Below are 23,322 nucleotides of genomic sequence, written 5' to 3'. Positions count from 1 at the left end.
GACTGCAAAACGATGAGCTCGATTGTATATAAAATGTCTTGGATTAAGACTGGAGCAGTACACGCTGTTGACGGCTGAATAAGATGCGGGCATGCAGTCTGTAACGACAGGTCATAAAGGGGAGTCTTCACTTTCCCCAAGCAGTCGCATAGTGCTGCATTCATCACAGAGACTGCAGCACCGGTGTCGACAAGCACCATCACATGCACACCCTCTATGAAAACTTCAACTAAATTTGCTGAAGATAAAGGAGGCCTTTGAAATTTTGTCAATTCCTCTTCCGCTTTTCTCTTGAGTGGCCGAGGGACGACTTCGCATCGAAGAAATGGAGCGCCGACGCAGGGAAGATGAACGGCGGCCAGAAGTGATGTTGTTCAGGAGACATTGGATGACCTTTGGATGGTTCAGCAGGAAAGGAGTACTGACGCCGGTTCCAGTAGCCTGAGATTTGGGAAGGCGGTCGAGAAACGCCCATGCGTCGACGGCAATTCCGCACCACATGACCAGGCAAGCTGCAGATGTAGCGGATGGGGTGATTGTCACTTATGCGCCAGGCGTTTGCAAGTTGAGCTGGCAGTCGAATAAAATCTGCGGGTTCTCAGACGGAACCAGGAGGCCGAACATAGAGAGGTTGTTTAGGCGGAGCATATACAGGTGGTGGTCGGGCTGCAGCGGTCGCATATGTCATAGTGCTGCGAGAGGTATGGGCTGAGAAGCTTGAGGAAGAGCTTCAGCCACATGTTCTTGAATAATCTGGGGCATATTGGGGGCCACTTGTGGTGAAGGCTCTTGACGACGGGAAAGAAGGGAAAGCTGTGGAGTAACTTCTTCCTGACTGAAGCTCTTGATCTGCGACAGGAGCGAAGACTGCTAACCTGCATCTCTATAGCAAGCGATCAGTGTGCGTGGTGTGCTCGCGAGTCAGAGCCTTTTGCTTGCGCAGTTCGTCAAAACTGTGACAGTGTGACGACTTCAGCGACGGCGCGCAGGTCTTACCCTAGCAACATCCGAAATGCGTCGTCATCTATTCCTTTGAGAATGTGTTTGATCTTATCGGCCTCTGGCATCTGTGCGTTCATGCGCTTGAACAGGCCGACGACATGCCCGATGCAACTTGTAAAGTTCTCAGCGACTTGTTGAGACCGCGCACGCAAGCGATATTCACCGCGGAGTTTTCTGACCGCCGGACGGCCGAACACTTCGGAGAAGCTTGTTTTGAAAACAGGCCATGATGAAATGTCCGCTTCATGGTTCCGGTACGACAGATTTGCTACGCCAGTGATAGAAAACCCCGTTTTTGAGCTCCGTTTCCGCATCCCATTTGTTATAAGCGCTCACCCGCTTATAGGATGTGAGCCAGTCCTGAAAGTCGTGGTCGTCGCCGACGAAGTGTGTCTGCACAAATTACGGTGGAGCTCAATTGTGTGGCGTGCTGGTTAACGTCTTCTGGCATCGCAGGAGGTGGCAACGTGCACTGCGGAGTTCCAGGGTGAGAATATCGATCGTGCCGAGCACCAACACCAAATGTAAGGCGGGGTTTATTTCTAAAAGCTTCAGAACTCAAATAGGCATTACAGCAGCCAGAGAACTGCGAGACCAGCCAGTCGCGAGCATCAGGCGGTGACCATGCGGCTCGAGGATATACGATTGCAGTGATGATAAAAACTAGATACTAGGGCTGTGCGAATAGTACTTTTTCGAAATCGAATAAAATGCAATTAGGTTAGCTAAAACTGAACCGAATACGATCTGAATGGTAATGAAACGGAAATGAACAATCATTTGAAGCACTGAAGCGGCCATGCATGGCAGCGCAGCGTTGCAGGGCTGTTGTTTGCGGAGTTAAAGCTAGTGTAACAGACGCACAACACCAATCTACACTTAGGATACGTAGCACGAAGATAGCATAATAAATCGCTAACCGTAATATGTTGCACATATAGGAAATTTATCTTCAGCTATCGGTTACGAAAGAAAATGAGTTATAGCCACACCTTCGAAGATAAGACAGGTGATAGTTACGTTTGTGTGACGGTCTTCTCCGAGATCGGGCACCAAGGTGGGGTTTGGTAAGCTCTTCTTGCCGCGCCATTGTGTTAGAGGCCATGAATGAGCATTGCTAACGCGACCACAAGGTTGGGCTGTGCCGTTTCATTGAGCGTTTTGTGCCTCGCATTCTGATTTTCTTTGCATGACATCCTTCATTAGTTTGAGGACCGTTTTTCAAACATTCGTATAAAAATGCACCGGATGTCATTCGAATTTTGTGCCACGTATTGGGAAATACTTAAAAAGTTGCGAATATGTTCGACTTGTTTGGAATAGTTTAGAACATATTTCTTTAATATAAAAAAATCTAACAGGAGTTTGTTAGAACTGATATTCGATAGTTCAGTGTATTCTCCCACGCCTATCTGACTGCGCTTGCAATCACAGTGCTGGAGTTTTCAAATTTTTGAATACAATGTGCTAGGACATTATTTTTGTCCCTGTAGTACTGCTTTTATTTTTGATAGCTACGAAATATCTACGGTTTCCTTTTCGAGTGTTGTAGCGAGGTCTATTTCTCTGACCGACAATTCGCTACGAATTGAAGTGGAATGTATTCAGTGTTTGCGCACACAGGCTTCTCTTAGTTATGCAGAATATTCATATATTGGGGCGTTTTAGCTCAGAAGAATCGACTGATGGGCTAATTGGTATGTGACTAATAGAAACGCGGCGCAAAATGAACAGGACGAGCGCCTTGTCCGTGTCCATTCATCGTTCGTCCTGTTCATTTTGTGGTGTGTGTCTTCTAGGCGGGCTTTAGATATACTCAGAAGAATTAGAAGCAAATACACTGAAGTTACGCAACGCTGTACAATACAAAAAACAACAACAAAAACTTACACGTGCGCAATTTCATGAGCGAGGGTCTCAACGCCGTTGTAGGTGCCCGGTTGGTCTTCAGCGATGCCGACTTTGTAAGCGGTGCATGCCGTTCCGGTCATGGCGTATCCTTGGGACAAAAGCATGGAAAGTTCACAAGCTGTGGCCTTCAAAATACGTATAACTGACGTTTAGGGTAATGTGTTCAATAGAACCTATCAATGAAATCACTCTTAATTGAGGTTCCGTAATTATTTTCTACGACACCGCCCCGCCGCGTTGGTGCAATGGGTAAGATGCGCGACTACTATGGCAGAGCACCCGGATTCGATACCGATCGCCGGCGTCAGCGTTTCGATAGAGGCGAAACGGAGAGGTGTCCGTCTTGTTGCGACTGTAAGGGACGATGGTGGGAGTGAAAGTGGAAAGAAAGAAAGGGGAGCCGTAGTGGAGGGCTACGGAGTAATTTCGACCACCTGGGGATCTTTAACGTGCGCTGACATCGCACAGTACACGGACGCCTCTTCGTTTCGCCTCCATCGAAACGCAGCCCCAGAGGTCGGGTTTGAACCCGGGTATTCCGGACAGTAGTCGGGCGTCTTACCATTGTACCACCCCGGCGGGGCACAAAATTCAGAGAACTGCAGAATCTTCACTGAAGAAATGCGAGAGCCTGAGCGTTGCTGCTGCACATGGTATATTTGCTAGCAAGGCCAGCGTTCGTGCCGCACAGTGGAAATTTCGTCGCGAGTTCTTTACAGTGCTGTATATGATTATTATTGCTTTACAAGAAAGGAAAGCAGAAGCATCTTACTGATTAATTTATAAGAAGGGAAAGGCGCGGTAACTGTCTCACTTGTTTTCTGTGGACACGTCAACCGCGTCGTAAGGGAAGGGAGGAAAGTGGAACGAGAGAAAGAGGAGCCGTAGTGGAGGGCAACGGAGTAATTTCGACCACCTGGGGATCTTTAACGTGCGCTGACATCGCACAGCACACGACGCCTCTGATTTAAAAAAAAACTGATTTATTTATAGGAAGGGAAAGGTGCGGTAACTGTCTCACTTGTTTTCTGTGGGCACCGCAACCGCGCCGTAAGAGAAGGGAGGAAGGTGGGAGTGAAAGTGGAACGAGAGAAAGAGGAGCCGTAGTGGAGGGCAACGGAGTAATTTCGACCACCTGGGGATCTTTAACGTGCGCTGACATCGCACAGCACACAACGCCTCTGATTAAACAAAAACTGATTTATTTATAGGAAGGGAAAGGTGAGGTAACTGTCACTTGTTTTCTGTGGACACCACAACCGCGCCGTAAGAGAAGGGAGAAAGGTGGGAGTGAAAGTGGAAAGAGAGAAAGAGGAGCCGTAGTGGAGGGCTACGGAGTAATTTCGACCACCTGGGGATCTTTAACGTGCGCTGACATCGCACAGCACACGGACTGCTCTTCGTTTCGCCTCCATCGAAACGCAGCCACACGACGCCTCTTCACTTGCTGCGACTGTGGGTAGAGGGAAGAAGGAGGAGGAAGAACATTTATTTCCGCCGAATATGGCGCGGCAGCCACCTCCGGGTCCGCACGCAGGGAAAGAAAATGGACGGGCCTGCTAGCAAGGCCATAGCTGCTGCTCTATTGGCTGCTAGCTCTATAGACCCTATTCACTATCAGGTTTAGCAGGCGGCAGTTGTGACAACCCTACCCTGTATTGTAGAGATGCCATAACGTTGGGCGGGCCGAAACTAAACGTGCACAAAATATTTCCGACATGTCGTCGCCGGATTACCGGCGTCCTCTCTGCTGCGCGCCGTTCATTTGTCGGACACTTGAGACGCCGTTTGCAACGCCGTCCAATCAGAGCTCGAATTTCACCGCCGCCGTGTCTTTCCGTAAGCCCTCTCTCTCTCTTTCTTTCCCTCTCTTCGATGTTGCATTGTGCGTGGTAAGACGTCCGGAATTCCCGGGTTACGACCTCGGCGGCTGCGTTTCGATGGAGGCGAAACGAAGAGACGTCCGTGTGCTGTGCGATATAAGCGCACGTTAAAGATCCCCAGGTGGTCGAAATTACTCCGTAGTCCTCCACTACGGCTCCTCTTTCTCTCTTTCCACTTTAACGCCCACTTTCATCCCTTCCCTCACGGCGCGGTTCAGGTGTCCACAGAAAACGAGTGAGACAGTTACCGCGCCTTTCCCTTCCAGAGAACCAATTATTATTATTATTGCATTGTGCGTGCCATGGCTGCCAGCACGGTGACGCCCGACTACTGTGCCGAAGTACCCGGGTTCGAAGCCGACCTCGGCGGCTGCGTTTCGATGGAGGCGAAACGAAGAGGCGTCCGTGTGCTGTGCGATGTCAGCGCGCGTTAAAGATCCCCAGGTATTGGTACGTTTAGGGATGTAACCGACAACCTGAAGAAAGACCGGAGGATATATCCGCCACCGGATAGAGATCCCTGAGTAAAAAGGAATCATACGACTGGAGAAGACTCCAAGCTCGAAATTTCTTTTCGCCCCTGTGGAGGAGTTGGACCGATGCCAGAGGGCGGAAGAGGGACGGTGCAGAAACCGAAATTTGTAAATTTTGCGGCCACGTGGCAACATTAAATCACATAATATGGAGATGCGTTCGTGCCCCAGGGCGCAGCGCGATTAAAACTAGCGATGAATGGGAGACCACACTAAGAAGTTCCGACGAAAAAACTCAGTGATTCGCTGAGTTCTAGGAGAAGAGGTCTTCAGCGATGGCGGCCGAGGCTGAAGACCTCTTCTAGACGGGGCCGGGTGTCCTCCGGCCGCGGTGCGACAGTCTGCCTCCCCGGACGCATGCCTGCGGACACGGAGGTGGCTGCCGCGCCGTATTCGGCGGAAATAAATGTTCTTCCTCCTCCTCCTCCTCCCCAAGTGGTCGAAATTACTCCGTAGCCCTCCACTACGGCTCCTCTTTCTCTCTTTCCACGTTCACTCTCACCTTCCTCCCTTCCCTTACGGCGCGGTTACGGTGTCCACAGAAAACAAGTGAGACATTTACCGCGCCTTTCCCCTCCTATAAATAAATCAGTTTTTTTTTAAATCAGCACGGTGTAAGAATATATTCTTGCACCGTGGTTGCCAGTAGAGCTGCAATGACGTCCTGTGAATGAGCTCTGTATGCATGAATTGTCTGGTAGCGTCACAACCAGTTGTGACGTCATGACTAGATGTGACATTATTATGACGTCAGTTCCAATTATTAGGCATGGCCGGATGTGAATTCACGATGACGTCACCCCCAATCACAAGATCACGGCCGATGACGTCACCATATGATGGCATAATTGACCTTCCATTCTGAGCATTTTGAGGCCCTGTACCCTACATTGCCAAATGTTTCATTTAATTCAATTATTTCAATAAATTGATCAATTATACATTTCTAATTTTCTGAATAAGCATTATCAAGCAGTTTCATTTTGAGCATCTTGACACCTATGATTCTCCTTTTTTTTCTGACTTTTAATTTTTAAATTATTTCAACTTATTGATGGATCGAGTACACACGCTACATTCTCTTAATCAACAACAGGAAGCACTGGCTTTTCACTCTATGAAGTTTGACACGTTTGAAGCCCCCTTTTATAATTTTTACTTTTTCAGTTATTTCAAATAATTCAACAATTACAGGCTCTAATTTTTTTCATTTGCATCATCAAGCATTGGCTTTTCATTATAAGCATTTTGTACCTTTGAAACCAATTTTTATTTTTTTCATCTCCTAACTTCATCTATTAATCAATTATTTACAATGATTTCTTTAACTCTGTATCGCCTGTCAAACACCAACGAACCATGAATGACTAAAGCCACAAATTAGCATGATGCTGTTTTTTTTTGTACGCAGCCCCTCATTATTTCCGGCACGTGATGCCGGCAACTCCTACAACTACTGCAACGCCGACGACGTTTCAGCCGAACGGGCTGTGTGCTATCGCTTAAAAATGGAAAAAGAATAGTAAAGAAGAGCGCGAGCAAGAGCAAGGAATCTAAACTGAACCTAAATTAACTCGATTACATGAGTAAATTAAGGTCAATATACGTCACCTGCTGGAAACGGATCGCCGTTGCTGTTGATGAGTTCCCGGCTAAGGTAGAGGAAGAAAACATGAAGTGACGATCTGGGCAAGTACGGTCGGAAATAATTTATTGAAGAACTTCTAGCAATCGCTCATTTCGCGTACGTGCAGACAGGAAAAACTCCTGGCAAAGACTCTACAGCGCGTTGCACAATTAGAGGCGCGATGTAGAATGCTCAGACTCTGTCACTACAAAACAAGAGACTACGGAAGGTTGTTGCACAAGATTACGCCACCGGTGTTGGCGTTAGGGCAATTGTTTCTTTTGCTTCGTCGCCGCCGCATGTAGTGAGAACATCCGACTTTATTTGATTGAATCAGGCAAGTACCCCAAACAAATTTGGTATTAAAAAATACTAAAGACAAAATGCCATTTCTGTGCGAAATTTAAACAGTGAGGATTCCGCGGTTTAGCTGGGAGAAGCATTGTACATCGTGCCTCTAAATGTGCAACACGCTATAGAACATCAGGGGATATTGCACGACTTGATCTGTTCTCACTTCGAGGTCCATGAAAGCAGTTAAAAAAGGGAAGATACATGCAGAAAATAGATGTGCATTGCAACAGAGGCTACCTTTCTGTCACCTGCACATTTTAATTGGTGGATGCCAAATGTCCAAATTAGCCTAAATAAATGTCCAGGATGTCAAATTAGCTGTTAATTATAATCGTCATTTCGAAAAATTGTGTGGATACCTGAATGATATATGAGTAGACGTTTGTCTCCTATTTATTTTTGCCTTCCTCACACTCCCTTATTTTTCTTATGTATTTTCGTATGCATTTTCAAATAAATATTTCTAAAACTTCCTGCCTTCATCGATATGCCTATAAACCCGTACATTTTTGGCGTGCTTATGGATTCGCGTCTGTATTCCGCAGACTTTTGGGACTACACCTGTAGTTGCAGACTAATCCCAGAAGGCGCGTTCAGCCCTCCTGCGGGGATCATAACTTTGAGGAAACACGATGGGCTTCGCAATACAAAACTACAGCTTCTCTTGAAATGTAGCCATGAAAGGCGAAACTAGTAGATGCGGCGTTCCCTTCCTTTGACATCCACTAGGTCGGATTGAAATTTCTTCCTTTCGTATTTAGAAGGAAGGCGAAGGTGCTGGCAATGAGATTTTTGTGTTGTATGTTTGTGTGAGGCCAAGATATGATAACAAGGAAATGGTTTTTTCTCGAAAACCTGTCGCGACTCTTGCCCTCCTTTGACTTAACTTGCTTAACTTGAGAAAGCCTCTCTCATTCAAGCAAAGTTAAACCACGATCAATAAAATTCATTAGGCCGGTAATGTGTTACACGCGAGTCTTATTGCCGTCTGCGCCTCTTGTACGCAGCTTCAGCTGCCAGATGATACATTTCCGTCTAAATTTCTTTCACCATTAGTTTGCGGTGTCGGGGTACTCGTAAAGCTGTCTGTGCGGCTGGAGTCTTCTGCACATCGGATGGAATGGCGCGGATGCCTTTAGATACAGAAGGTTGGTATGTAGGTAGCCGGAGAAAGCTAGTGTGTGGGAGACACGCATTTCGTGGGTCCCCGGTAGGTGGCAGTTGCACACACAAAAAGAACAAAACTCTGAAGTCTTTTTGCTTTAATCAGCGTTCTAGCGATAAAACTTTGATAAGGAAACCGGTCACTTACGCGGTTACCGTCATGGTCAAGTCGGTTTCTTTGTAGTACCTAATAATATCCCGATGCATCTTTCGTGGGATGTTTTCCAAAGTCCGTTTGTCATATACACGCAGGGGCCCCGAAAGTGCCATGAAAGTTTCTTTGGCTACCTGTACAAGCAGACAATTGAAAGTCACGCATGGTTTTTTTTTTCTTTTCCTTGGTTAACCTGCACCTATAGCATAGCTGGTAAGGTAAAGCAAGAAAACTGCACAGTACTCCAGTACTGTATTTTGGCACTATCTTAGACTGAAAAAGTGAGAAAGACGAATAGGCAGAGATGTGCCGCATAATTTCTATAAGAAATTTTCCCTCAAACTCTTGAGATTGTTTACCGGGTCGAACGCTTGCAAAAATATCAACTTAACCTTCACATCAAAAATGAAGACGAATAAAGCGTTCTGCAGCCGATACTCTAGCTAGCGCCTGTCATTGTGGTGCTTCCATGTGAGCATGCTCCATTCAGTGTAGAGACGCGTCGCAAAATGTCATGCACTTCCGCAAAGGAAAGACTGGAGCTGTGAGGAATTGTAAAGTCTGTATCAGACTAAGCAAGCGTTAAATACAATTGGAAGTCTTGGTGTGACGTTTACTGAAGGGAGAGAGCGAAGAATAAATTCCTAAACTCCAAACACAAGTGACGCCAAGCTGTCATTTGCTTAAAGATAGTAAATGACCATAAAAGCTGATTTGACAGCATTATTTGCATTTTTAGCGGAAGTGGAGCATCTGGTATTTGCGGTAATCTTGAACCGCTAATTATATTTTGGAGTCCTTGCGTTTATATGAAGAATTATTTGCACGTCACACGTCACACATCAGTTTTAATGACGGTTAAACTTTGTAGGGCTCGTGGCGCGCCGCGCATTCGAAGGCCGCGCCACTTCCCAATGCTCCCTGCGCGCGTGCCTGTTTCCCTCTCCCCGCTCGCTCGGGGATAACCGGTCCCGCGCGAGGGGGCTATAAAAGAAGGCACGCGCCGCCGTCTCGCCGCTCTTGGTCCCTGGCTCCTCGTTCCTGCTTCGCTCCTGGCGCTCTCCACGGAAACGACCCGCAGCCACCCGGACGACGACCTAGCACCGACTTCGACGATCCCTGTGAGATTAAAGATGTTTGTCATACGGCCCACTGTGTGTTTGTCGTGCGCATCCCTCGGGCAAAGGAATCGCCCACAACTTTTTTGTTGCTGATAATACTGATATTGGCGGTGTGTACCGTCGTAATGTGAAAATGCGCATTTGGCTAAAAATTGTGTAGATATCCGCATCTCGAACAGCAGCGCTTTCTTTCCGGTCTCCTGATTGATTTTATAAAGGTCAATACTGATCTTCATGGTTCTTAGTTACCCGTGCACCATACATGCCCCTGAAAAGCATTGCGCCGAATAATTAGAAGAGCAGTAGGAAATGTCTCAAGCTATTTTCACTCACTTGTTTATATTACGCACTGTAGGAGGATGGAACTAAAGCTCCACATAATCGTGAATATTATGGTGATAACCACTTTTTCGTACTCCTTAGCTTCACTTTTATATTAATCCGTGCAACGTTGCATATTTTGTTCGATACATAGACGTTGCTATTCTGTAATATATGTCTTCTTTTTCACTGCTACTCCTCTGCAATGCCTTTGGCCCTGAGGGGACAATAAGTTTAAACTCCTAGTCTAGCCTGAAGGCTCCACTTCTCACCTAGGCGTGTGGCCATGCCGCAACGCCTAATGTGTGTCGTCGGCGGCGCTCAAACCTATTGCGTGCCGACGAGAATAAAACTTTGAACTGAACAGGCGCGCAAAAGAGTGTCAAGCCACTTAAGCGTCACCGATGTGGTAGATGAGATTTCTATTTCTCAGGAAGGAATACAGCGATCCCTTTCTCCTCCTTAAAGAAAAAAATGCCAGCAGATGTTTCGCTCAATTCTCAATGGCTGCAAGGTAACATGCGTGCTGTCGAAGACTAATTGCAGAATGCTGTTCGTGATAGCACCAATTTTAAAACCTAGATGTGAACGAAGGAGGAAATCGACCCTTTATGGTGTTTATAGCGCTTTTATGTCATTTATTTAAGGATTTACGTATCACAGCGCCTAAGATCTTGACGTGAGCAACTTCTGCATCTTGGACTGTCTCTCTTCAGTATTTAATGCCAATGCAGTAGTACGTTGCACCTGATTGCTCCCACGTTTAGCATTAGGAACGTGAGAAGGTTACTCCTGCAACAAAATATAAGACGTCTACTATAGAAGGTGCCTGTGCACCGGTCCAATAAAAACCTTGAGAGCGTGCTCTTAGGGGATTACTGCGACCGCCCATGATTCATTTGGCGAAGAGCTCTTTATGGTCATCCTTGAGAAAGAAAGGTGGAGGTATTTATCGCTTTTTTGCCGCACCCAGACGAGCTAGATTTTAAAGAAAATTGACAATGCGAATAATTTTGATAATGCGGTGACCAAACCTTGACAATTGTTCTTATTGTTTTTAATTACGTTGTTATTCATATTATTTCCCCCGTACTTATTTATAAATTCTGCCATGTATTCACTAACACATGAAATATTCTTAAGTCGACTATTTTGAAGAAACTGCAAAGCAGCTTTTATATGTTCCTTGATAAAATATTCTCAGTCGCTTTTATTTTTTTCTGAGTCATTTTTGGTCCTTTTGCTCTCGAAAAGTAATTCTAAGTCATTGTTAGGCGTAAAAATACTTTTTGAGGGGTTCCTTTCGTGGAAGCCCTCCCCTCTTATTTTTTTCAAATTTATTTTCTTTCTATTTTATTGATAAGTTCAATGACAGGATTCTCATGAAAGGTAACGTTTGTTTTAAACATGTGTTCCTTTAAGTAATATCACTGCAGATAACGCGTTTGGAGCGCTCTTGAACTCTGGAAAGCGAATGCTATTTCTGTTTTGTGCTAAATGGCTAACATAAATTTGATGACTCAATCCAATTCATTGTGCTCTATTCTAAATGCCCACAATACTTTTTCATCGAATGTGAAGAATGATAACTGCCAAATGGTCGCTGTCTGTTTGAGTGAATATGCCATGCTACTTACGTTCAGCATAACGATATTGGTTGGCCTTATCCAGACAAAGGGATTCTGGACACTTCTGAACCTCAGGTTCACCTAATAAAAGGAAAAATAAAATTTTGTTCATTTGAAAATGCCAATATAGGTTCACAGCAGAGAATTATTTCTTTTGTCAGTGTGCGGCTGAGATATCTCATCCATCGGTTGATATATTAAAAAAAAAAGTACAGAAGCAAGTGCTCTTCTTATGAAACTTAAGGTGCCTCGCAGTAAAGAAACTGCACGCATAAGTTTAGCGTCTTCCACAAGTATTCCAAAGCAAAATGGCATCGTCAGATTGCGCCAAATATTTGTGAGGTGAATTAAATCATGTTCTTTCTTGTGCATGCTCACGAATCTGCACGCGACTGAATACTCCTGGATGGTTGCAGAAGGATCACCAAAACAACCACATGAATATGACGCATGACCAATGAGAAAGTGTTGTGTTGTAAAATCATAAAGCTTTTAGGAAGCCGCGCATTTTCATGCAAAATTTTGACTATAAACGAAGGAACATGACATCACGGTAACCTGTCGGCGTTGCCTACGCATTAAATGCCGAGAAGGGCACTGGAAACGTCGGCACCTGTTTTATTCAGATGTTAAGTAACCTTGGAAGTATGCATATAAATCCATCTTCAGGACTACTGAAAAATGAGCTGAGGTCAAGGCCGCGAAAAGTACGAAGTATGCCTTCCACAGTCGCATCGTGATGCCACCACTTATAAAACTATCGGGAATAAACTAAAACGGGAATAAACCCTTAAATATAGCGTTCTCACACCCGTCGTCACTGGCCGGTCAGACTCAACCCTGTTATGCCTTTGCCTTCAAACTTTGCATCAACATATGTATCAACGAGAGAGCTTCAAAGGCCCCTTTTTGCAGAAGATCTCGCTTCCAGGCATTGTGAGCGAAAAGTAATTTCCATAATTCATTTATTTATTTATTTCAGATACTGTCAATCCCCATTGGGATTTTTTGGAATGACTGGAAGGTGGTAGTTGGCCGGTGATATAGACGATCACTGATTGGTAAGCGAGTTGTGTGACTTCACGAGACCACATTACGTGGCAGGTGCTTCCAACTAGGGCTTGATAATCGACGTAGAGAGGGAAATCGAACCCTCCAGGCATCCTGGACGATGAGTAATACATTTGTCCCACAAACACTTCCGGTCCTCATTGAACTCGATCTTCACTGATGTTTTCAAGAAAGATTGAAGCACCCGATGCTACACGGGAGTTTTGAGCATTGAGAAGTTTCTTTTGCATGCGTTAAGTGGCGCCAAGCGTGGTGTCGAGATTATGAAATCTTAATAAAAACAATTACAATGCTCCAACAATATTATATCATGCATTCTAATACATTTCTGTGTTAATATGTGAGTTTTTGAAATCTTAATAAGACAATTGCAATGCTCCAACAACATTCTATCATGCATTCTAATACATTCCTGTGTTAATATGTGAGGTTTTTTTTTTTTTTTTTTTTTTGCATTCGTTCACTTTTACGTATAAAGCTCGGTGATGACGAGGGCGCGCGACGCTCGCCCTCGAATGTGTTTGAAATCTCAAGAGTGCTTGGGGAATCGGCTTTGAACCAAGCAGGATCGAGCTCAATTGCACTTGAAAATTCTTCTCTCTTCTCTGAGGCGTAATACACGCTACTCCTAGCCACGCAGATACGTTCGGATGAAGCGGTCCTTGGTATCTAAGAAGGTGGCCTTCACATAATTGGCAGATTAAAATTGCATACTAAAGAACATGTGCGAGCCAATACAGGCTCATCTTAACAGAATAGAGATTGAGCGAGCACTAGAATGCGTGTACGCGTGCCAGGATCTTCAAGAGGAGCCGCAGACGGAAAATTCATTACGTTCTCCCTGCTGCTCTTAAAGGCGGACCTTAAATTTTCCCACAGTTTTTTGGTTTAAACATTCGTCAAGTGATGCTCGAATGTTAAACATGTGACAGTACCGGCACCATTCCACTGTTTCTAAGGTACCTTTCGCTTTTGGGATAGTTTTGGAGGTTTCCCCTAGCCTCGCCGGTTTCGTCTGGCGATGCCATCACTTTCATTATGTGTGTCCCGGAGGACTTCCAGCAATGATCGCTTTCTTTCTAAGCGAAGAGAAGTTCTCACCAAGTTTATCGAAGAAAGTGATCAATGATTATTTCATAAGATATTTGGAATAGGAATGTTTTTAAACCGGAAGATATACTTACGCACGTTATCATTACGGCGAGATAACGTTGCACTTTGAGCTCGTTGTAGCTGAAGAATTTGGAAAATGGAGCATCGGCGAAGATGGTGATCTCAGGAATAATTGCATCCCTATATCTCGCTTCAGCTGCAAGTTCCGAATATCACGTTTGAGGTCTCAAAAAAAGAACAATTCGACAACATGGTTTTCTTAAAATGAATATTAAATTTAACCGGTAAATAGTAATCACAAACATTTACATAAATTTGTCACCTTGCAAACTTACGTTGTGGTTTTTCCAAGTCAAGACCTTGGTGCTCTTCCCTCTCATTCATATTCTCTGAAATTAATTGAAGACCTGCAAAAGATTATTGAAGAGATTTCACTTGCCTTCTCTCACGTGTGGCTCATCCGTTGTATCACCGTAGTGTCCACTGAACAGAACACCTCTTCCTAGAACTAATGCTTAAGCCACTCTGACAGCTGGAGACAGTTTTCCCATTTATTTACTTCTTGGCAATTAAGCAAAAACATTGTGAAAAGCTGTGAGCACACCGTAGCCTGTACTGCTAGCAGCGAACCCCGGTCTCACACCGACCTGCGAAAAATGTTGCAGTATTGTGACTATAGCCAAACGGGCGAGTTGGTGGAACATATTGGATGAAAAAACAGCGCTAAAGACAAGCACCAGAGCAAAGAAACACAAGGCGAAAGGCTCGTGGCCATCAGCAAAGCAGCGCGCAGCGAAGGTACGTCTGCAAGCGGTTTACAGGTTAATGATTTGAGAAGTCTAAGAGCAATGGCATAGCGTATAAACTAATTCACTACTGTCAATTTTAACTCTTGCTTTTCAGAACCAACTGCGCTCTAAATATTTAGCTTTACAGGCATAGTTTGGTAGACATAAACTGCAAGAGGAATAGCAGTATCGTTGCTGTTTGTTACATCTCCTGATTGCAATAATTGTTCGCTTAAGAAAGACACGGAAGGATTAAACAGGCCAGTTTCCAGCAGTACCCAAGAATTTCTTCTGTATGTTAAATTCAGTCATTTACTGCCTCCTACGTACTGTAAGTTCGGATGTGGATACTCTGCGTTTATAATCGAACTAAAACTGCTCCATTCCTATTACTGTCAACTCTCGATATCCCTCAGAGCGTGGTGGTCCGAGTTGCGACTCAGCGAATAATGTTGTCTTCACATTGAGCTGAATAATTTTTTTCAAATGATGCACAAGCTATCATAACATACTTGTAAAACAGGGGGCTCTTTTCCGCCATAGAGACTGAAGCCAGTGAACGAAGGTAACTGAAACGCACTGATGAGTGGTGACGTCACAACGTATTCACCTGAAATGCATGACTCCATATATAAGAGTGTAAAAAGGGCTGAGGTCGGACAATAATCAAATTAACACAGACTGAAACATTGCGTGATATGAAAGGGAACCGACAAAGTACTGAGAAGAATAACAGAAAAGATGCGCTACTACTGAGCTTAAAAACAACTTTTTGCGGGTACTGAGCGTGAAAAGCCTGATTGTTAGATTATTTCAACAACTAGTTACGATTATGACATGAACCTCGCTCAGATTTTCACTGGCTATGAGTGCTGCAGGATAAACATTGCTGATCACGCAAAAGATATATTGCCTTGCGTTGACTTTACTCGTGTAAGTGTTTTTTAAAAACTCTGAGCGCCCTGGTTAGATATACTTATCCGCCGCATCCTGATTTGCGATGCGTTTTGCGAAAGTCTCTTCAAGTCTTTTCCCCGAACTTACGTTAGGAAAACGCCTGAAAGTTGTTACGAGTGTTTAAAACTAAACCTAAAGTCTTCGTTTATTGTTGCGCATGATTGAATCTGACACTTAATCAAAAAAGGATTAAAATGATGGGCCTGTGCACGGGTCCTTACACTTCCAGAAGCCGTTTCCTCCTCAAAAATACTAAAATCATAGAGAGGTGCATCAGCTCTACCTTGTACCATGCGACTTCATTTTGAAAATGATCCAAACGTTGGACACGTGCCCGGAACCTTTCAATTGTCGTGAACTTACTGCTCTCTGGGTAACTGTCTCGATTAGGTTCAATTTCGAAGAGGAGATGCGCCACATGGCCATCAGAAGATCGCTCAGCCTCCAGCAGGGGTCTTATTCGATGGCGTGGCCCGACTACACCTTCCTGTATTACATCGTCGATAAACAAAAGGAAAACAGCAGAATGAGATGATGAGAGGAGACACTTAAGCAAAGCCTTGAGTGCATAATGTGACACCCCTAATGGCTTCCGTCTGCGGGGTTTCCTTGCGGATGCACGTACACGTACATGCACTTGGCTACTCGTATATCACTAATCATTTAATTTGTGCCTCCATTATGACATCCATACTCCATATATCTATATGCAAGGTATAAAAGAAAACTCAACATAGATATAAATGCCCGTTATAAACTTGCTTTAGAAGCGTACTGAGTTTCCTAGGGCCTGCGTGTCTAACTCGGGGTTCCCGGAGAGCAGAACTTCGATATCACTCTCCAACCTCAAATGCGAAGCCCGATTTGACAGCGCCAGCCAACTAAGAAATGTGATGTTTCATGACGTCACAAAAACCAACAATCAATCAGTACATGACCCCGTCGCCTCCCACGTCGACACCACAACCCCGACCTGGATTCTCTGGGTAACGAGGATTTAACGCTATCGCGTCAAATATGTAAAAGGTACTTGAGTTTTGAAAACATTTCTTCACGTGGTCTCACTCGGTTGATATGTAGCTAAGACGCAATGCGTTTTCGGCACCTACCTGAACACATTTAAGTGTATATGTACCATCTGGTCAAAGGTAACATCGTACAAAAGCAACCTTTCTTCAGAATTGCACTTAGAGTGGCAGAGTCTCATATGAGTTTAGATTACAATAGGAATTTACTCTAAAAGCTTATTTATGTATTTTTATAATGAAATTAAAAGTGCACACTCACTCCTCAAATGACTTTGCACCCTCGGCTTACAGGATAAATGTATGCATATACTCGCTATTGGCAATATATGCTTAAAGATCGCGCGCTCAAGCTTGTCTTCGATTGGCTTATTTCAAACACTTTAGAAAAGCTACGGGTAGACAAAGAGGAACATTCGATTTTTCTATGAATTCCACGTGTTGGCGACGGGCCGCCCCTGCGAACTTCTTAGCCTCATCCATATAACTTCTCCCGCCCCTGCTATGCATTTCCTCTCCTTGGAATTCAATTTGTTTCCATTAGCGTGCGACCATTGATTAACCTCTCTTCGCACTACATGCCTTACCCATGCCCAATTCTTCTTCTTGATCTCCATTAGAATGCCGTTAACTGAAGTTATTTCTATGACCCATTCTTCCCGCTTCTTATCTCTTAACGTTACACCTAACACGCCCCCCCCCCCCCCCCCCTTTTCCCAATAGCTCTCTGCGTGGTCATAAACTTAAGTAGAACCAGCCTCCACGTTTCCGCCCCATTTTAAGTACAGAGAAGATGCAGCTGTTATGTACTTTCTTCCTGAGCGATACCGGTAAGCTGCTAGTCATAATCTGCGTGTACTTTGCCAAATGCGCACCATCCTAATCTTATTATCCTGGTTATTTATTTTCATTTCATGGTCCGGATCTGCGCTTACTACCTGTCCTAAATATACATATTCGCCTACCACATCCAGTGTTTCGCTACCTATTGTAAACTGCTGTTCCTTCCGTACGCTGTTGAGCATTACTTTAGTCTTCTGCATATTAATTTTTATGCCTACCTTTCTTCTTTTTTTGCCTAGGTCTTCAATTATTCTTTGCAATTCATCCCTCGAGTTACTTAGCAAAACAATGTCATCTGCGAATCAATCGCAATTTTGTAGCTATTCTCCAACAACCCTTGTCCCTAAATTGTGTCATTCTAAGTCCCTGAATACTTTTAAGCAATCTGCGAATACTACAGGGGAGATCGCGTCTCCTTGCTTAACACATTGCCTTATGAGAATTTTCTTACTTTCTTTATGTAAACATGCTTGTTGTGCGGCCACTATACATATCTTCCAGTACTTTTACATACGGCTCATCTACATTTTGATTTCGTAATGCCTGCATGACTGGGGAGATTTCTACTGAGTCAAATTCTTTTTCATAATCAATGAATGCTATGCGTTGGGGTTGCTTATATTCCGAGCGTTTTTCTATCACCTGGTTTATAGTGCGAATATGATCAATAGTAGAGTAGCCTTTTCGAAAACCTTTTTGATCCTTTGGTTTATTGAAGTCTAAGGTTCCCCTCATATTATTCGATATTATCGTAGCAAGTATCTTGTATGTAACTGATAGTAAGTCGATTGGCCATATATTTTTCAAGTCCTTTGCGTCCCCTTCTTTAGGAATTAAGATAATGTTCGCGTTCTTCCATGATTCCGGTACTGTCGATGTCCCCAGGCATTGCGTATACAGGGTGGCCAGTTTTTCTGGCACAATATCTCTTCCGTCCTTCAACAACCTGGGACGCGGGATGCGTTCATTACCATCTTAATAATGCAGATCTAGTCGACTGAAAAAAATAGGCTGACATGCTTGCATGCTGAAGTTGATTTACATGCATATAAAACTATACAGCAACCACGAGTAAAAAAAAAAAAAAGAACAAAGCAAAGCAGGACAGCGTTGCACAGACGAGACTCGCAGGTCCCCGTTGTTCATGTGTTGTTTTTAATGCGAAGGCATTTCTTCGTTCAGTAATGACGTGGACAGAGCCTCTCATCAGAGCGCGTCAGCGCAAACTGACACTGGAGAGAAATAACAGTGTCACCGCCAGGAATCAAAGCACCATTCGAACAGGTCAGCTTCCTTGGCCAGCCACGAGAGCACTACAATACTGAGGCATCCAATCATGCCTCATTCAAAACTGTGACGCACTCTCGTGCTGAGTAGTAATCATCTTCGCCTCCATTAAGTTCCAACTCCAACAACAATCTCGCGATGTACGGTGAACATTGTCGTGTTCATTAAGTTCCACCTGCTCCGCTCCTTTATTTAACACGGGAAACAGGTTTCATGCAGCTCACCATCTCGCCCAGTGCGGCCAAGGTCCACTAGCGTAGTGTCAGGCGAATCCAGCAAACGTCGTGATAGAAGTTTCAATGCTTTCGCAATACTACACCTAAGTAGACTTAAATGCGCCCGTGGAATTCTGTATTTTAACGAGATAGTGTTAAGCGCGCGTTTGCTAGAAACCTAGAGTTTATGTAAACAAAATTTCGCGATAAGTCTAGACAGAAATGACGTCACAGGTTATGACGTCCCTCAACCGCTGTCGTGAAGAACCTCATCACAAAACATTCTTGTATAAATATTGGTGAGAGTAGAAATCGAAATGCGGCCTTTCAACTGTAAGGGGGGTGCGCTATCACCGAAGAGCGTTGGTTCAGTGAGGTAGTTTATTAGCCTTATGCGACCGCCTCATAGCTTAAAGTGGAGAACAACTGCAGATTACATTGAAATACCATTTAGTAATAACTAAGGCCATCAATTAATGTAACTAATTAGTAGTCCTCATTAGCGCATCTTAATCAAGAGCCTCACTTAGCAAAGAAGCCTAAGGCTTCCATCATGTCAGCACTTAAGAACACTTTGGGTCACCTATTTTTTACGATTGTGCTATCATGTTTGATGTTCACCTTCTAGCCCGCATAGCTATAGTTTTGTAGAGGTCCATTAGACCATATTGCTGTTCGTATCTCAGCCTGGAAGTATCTATCTGTCAGCATGTATGGTAGATCGCAGTGCTCAGCTGATAACGATGGCGGACACATCTACAAGCAAAAGTTCACAAAGCTAGTGAGTATTGCATTGAGATGCTTTTCGCTCACCACTTGGAAGCCGCCATCATGAGTGAGGTGCACGGCTGCAAGCTTTCGCTGGTCGTGATAAAGATCCTTCTCCGCTTCTCTTCCAGGCATCTGCAGGGCGGCGCAGAGGAAAGGAAAGTGGATTAGAGGCTCTGTTCTTTGCTATTCATTGCCGTCATTAGGGTTACGCACAATCAAAGCCTTTTCGTTTCCATCTTCGTCGAAGCTGACCACTGTGATCTCGTCTCCGAACAAAGATGTCTTCTCCAAATTCAGTACGATGTTGTCACTGATACGAACAACCCTCTCTCCCGTGTCTGCCCTGCTTTCCAGATGCTGGGGGAACACTATCTTCTTCCTCAAGAGCTCGAACGAGGACGCTGCGAAAGAAAAGATAACTTCTGGTTTGGCTTAAGAAAATTTCAAATGCTGAATTCTTGAAAACGAGGAACAGCAAATGAGGATAGAGGTTGCCGAATTTGATGATGTACACATTAATCTCGCTCGCCTAAAGTGTGGGTCATGTCACTCGCGTTAAGCCCGCGTTCTTGTTCTCTGTCCGACGCCTGGTGTTATTAATAGTTTATTTTAGTTCCAAGATGCCACCAGGTATTCGCTCCTAATTTTTACGTGCAGCCGACAATTCATACTTTCGGTTATTAGCACGAAGAGGGAATTAGCGGCCGTGTACTGCACGCATGGTTGAGAAGGGGCTTGCAAAATTGCCTTGTTTGGGAGACTATAACTACAGCCGTACGAATGTCGACCAAAAAACTTCCTTTCGAAAAGAAGAATTTTCCAGTGAAACAGCGCTAGAATACCGATAAAAATAGTGAAAATTGTTATAAGCTTATATTACTTACCTGCGTAAACACTGAAAAGTATAGACAGAAAGACTAGCGTCACACTGACGGTCATCACGATGGCCATCAGGATACTATCGCGTCTGGGGCACAACAACGCCCCTATTTAACGCCTTCTTCTATCCCGTCGTCAACTGTGAGCTCAAAGCAATGGGTATTGAGTCTTTCCAGCAGCTGGGAGCGGACTTCCGTTTCAATCGCACTGCTTATTCTTGAAAGCTGCTTGCGATGATGACAAATCACTTCGTTCCTCCAAAAAACAATGTTGCCAACGACACCGTTGAAATATAAAATCAGATGACTTCTAGTGCCGTGGAGTGAGAACTCGGACAAAGAAGCAAATGAGAAGGCAGTGAAGTAGGATAAGAACGTCAGTCCTACGTCAGTCGACCCTATTGAGAAAAGTTACCCAGTTGTGCCTTTAAAGACTTAATTTTAAAAGATTCAACTAAATGATTCTTCAGTTCCAGTATCAAACAACAAACGCAGCAAATTTTCCCAATTGTAATTTTAAAGAATGAAGTTTTCAAAGATACTCAATTCATTTATTTTTCAGCTCTCAGCAAGTAAACAAAAAACATTCTTGATTGAAGGACGTCATGTTTGAGAGATTCTTCAACTAGATCATTCTTCAGCTTCCTCAAAAAAAACAAACAAAAAAGGCAGCACATTTGTCCCAGTTGTGACTTAAGGCCTAATTTTTGAAAGTTTAACTAATGCATTCTTCAGCTTCCTCAGAAAAAAAAAAACACTGCATGTGATCTTCAAGCTAATACATATGAAGAAATGTCACCATTCACTGAAGCTGAGGTAGCAACGTCAGCGATGTCTAAGAAAAGGGAGTATAAAAAATAAGACGAGGCAACATTCGTTAAAACGCATGACCAGGAGACGAAAAGAATACTTAGTTGCGCGTCACAAAACTCTGATTTTAGTTGTGCGTCAGTCGTAAATGATAGACCCATGCCATTATCGCCGACTGAGTACGAGCCCTCCCACTCAAATGCCCGAATAGGGGCAAACGAGTGATTTTGCTTCTGACTGCGTCGAAGTGCTGCACTTACCGCCACCGTTAGGAACGCATAGTAAAACCGCCAGGGAGTTAGTGCCAAAGCTGTTGTGCTGTTGTACGGCCCAAAATCGAAGACGTAGCTCGTATCGGTGAAATAATGAATTGATGTGAACACGCCGAACCACACATTGGCCATCAATCTCCGGAAATACAGGCTGGCTACATATGGAAGCGTAGTTTTCTTATTAATTCTGCATTGACTTCACAGCACTTCGTTGAATAAAGTAGCTGAGGCTAAACTGCCTTCTAGGGTCATGTTAAAATCACGTTGTTGCCAAGTTTACCTAACACAATCCGCATGAAAAAGTTATGCAAGAGACCGAATTCCATATAGTTGAAATACATATCGCAATTCAGTAGATTCATGCAAACGAGATCCGCTTAATTCTAGGGGGCACTTTGGACCACTAAAGTGCGATGAGGTGAAAGCCTTTGAGATGCTGCTGATTCCTGCTGTACTGCGTCTATTTCTATATGTGCTCTGTGGGATGGCGTTCAAGGGAGCGCCAATGAAAGGCGCACACGGACGCCTGGATCGGGCGTCCGGCGGGGTCAGCTTCGTACATGCAATAGTCGCCTGGTGAAGTAATCAGTCATGACCGGACATGACGTCGTCGCCGATGACGTCACCAAGTGATTACGTCATAACCTCGCGGTATCCCGCAGAATCTCGCGAAGTAGTGTGACACATCTCCCTGATGCACGTGCGCACGGACGGACACTCACGAGCCTATAAATGCTTTCGTCTTAACACTGTTCATGGCTTTATTTCATAGATTTCAGAAGAAATGGTTGCCGTTACCTTCAGACTTTGAGGTTATCTCCAGACTCCGATAACAATGTACGCAGTTCAATTAACAAGGGGAATTCTACCTGACAGGATTTTAGGCTGTTCTAAAAGCGGCGGCAGTAGCTCACAGCTGTTCTTGAGATTTTTAGATATTTCGCTGGAACAATACGAACTAGGCTAACGGTATTGCAGAAGATATTAAGAAGGTGGCGCTAGCTATGAGCTAAGGTGAAGTTGCGATAATAATTTTACTGGTGTCAGCCTTGCGCATGCCCTGTAAGAGAAGTGAGGATAGTGAAAGATATGGTAAGCAATTTCCAACCTACTTTACTCAATTCTATGCCCGGAGGTCTCTAGAGGTTGTCTCGTTTACGATTCAGTATTCATGGAACCAATGGTCTATCGGCCCAAAGTACGTTACTGTTAGATATATTTGGTGTTTCAGTCAATGTTTCAAGCAAGACTATAACGGAGCAAATGAAAACTGGGGGGTAAACTTAAGCTTTGTCTCTAAGGATGTATGGCGTGGACGTGTAAAGCCTCCAGTGCTCGGCTCCCCTTGTGGCAGTTTTCTACTTGCTTAACCCCTAATCGAACAAGTTATGCCTCTATTATCTCATACAGTCGCAAACTAGCTGCTTTGTTGTGTGGAAGATTACCCGACATAGATACAAAGTCCCGTTTGAAACACGTTCTATGAACGTGCCTGTGTGGCCTGGGGTATAGCATGCCTGGCTCAAAATGTAGGGGTGCTTTGAGGGTTCGATTATCATTGCATACGAGCCGTCCGAATTAGAAGCTCCGGTCA

General features: G+C 44.3%; 1 protein-coding gene across 1 annotated transcript in view; it reads right to left on the bottom strand.

The window, feature by feature from the left end:
- Nucleotides 1-20,808, bottom strand: part of LOC146172849 (venom metalloproteinase Antarease-like) — a 33,864-nt gene extending 13,056 nt beyond the window's left edge. The window contains exons 1-10 of the mRNA XM_084585642.1: nucleotides 20,653-20,808; nucleotides 19,982-20,169; nucleotides 19,811-19,900; nucleotides 15,991-16,114; nucleotides 14,218-14,289; nucleotides 13,954-14,078; nucleotides 11,708-11,779; nucleotides 8,623-8,762; nucleotides 6,941-6,981; nucleotides 2,893-3,001 (exon numbers count right to left, since the gene is read on the bottom strand). Coding sequence (XP_084441768.1) covers nucleotides 2,893-3,001; nucleotides 6,941-6,981; nucleotides 8,623-8,762; nucleotides 11,708-11,779; nucleotides 13,954-14,078; nucleotides 14,218-14,289; nucleotides 15,991-16,114; nucleotides 19,811-19,900; nucleotides 19,982-20,169; nucleotides 20,653-20,719 — 1,028 coding nt within the window. The 5' untranslated portion in view covers nucleotides 20,720-20,808. The remainder of the gene's footprint in view (nucleotides 1-2,892; nucleotides 3,002-6,940; nucleotides 6,982-8,622; nucleotides 8,763-11,707; nucleotides 11,780-13,953; nucleotides 14,079-14,217; nucleotides 14,290-15,990; nucleotides 16,115-19,810; nucleotides 19,901-19,981; nucleotides 20,170-20,652) is intronic.
- Nucleotides 20,809-23,322: the final 2,514 nt, after the last annotated feature.

This window comes from Amblyomma maculatum, chromosome 11 (assembly GCF_055883805.1).
Source record: "Amblyomma maculatum isolate TAMU_Amacu chromosome 11, ASM5588380v1, whole genome shotgun sequence".
NCBI lineage: Eukaryota > Metazoa > Arthropoda > Arachnida > Ixodida > Ixodidae > Amblyomma > Amblyomma maculatum.
Note: the sequence above shows the minus strand (reverse complement) of the source record. Positions and strands in the feature narration are given on the sequence as shown.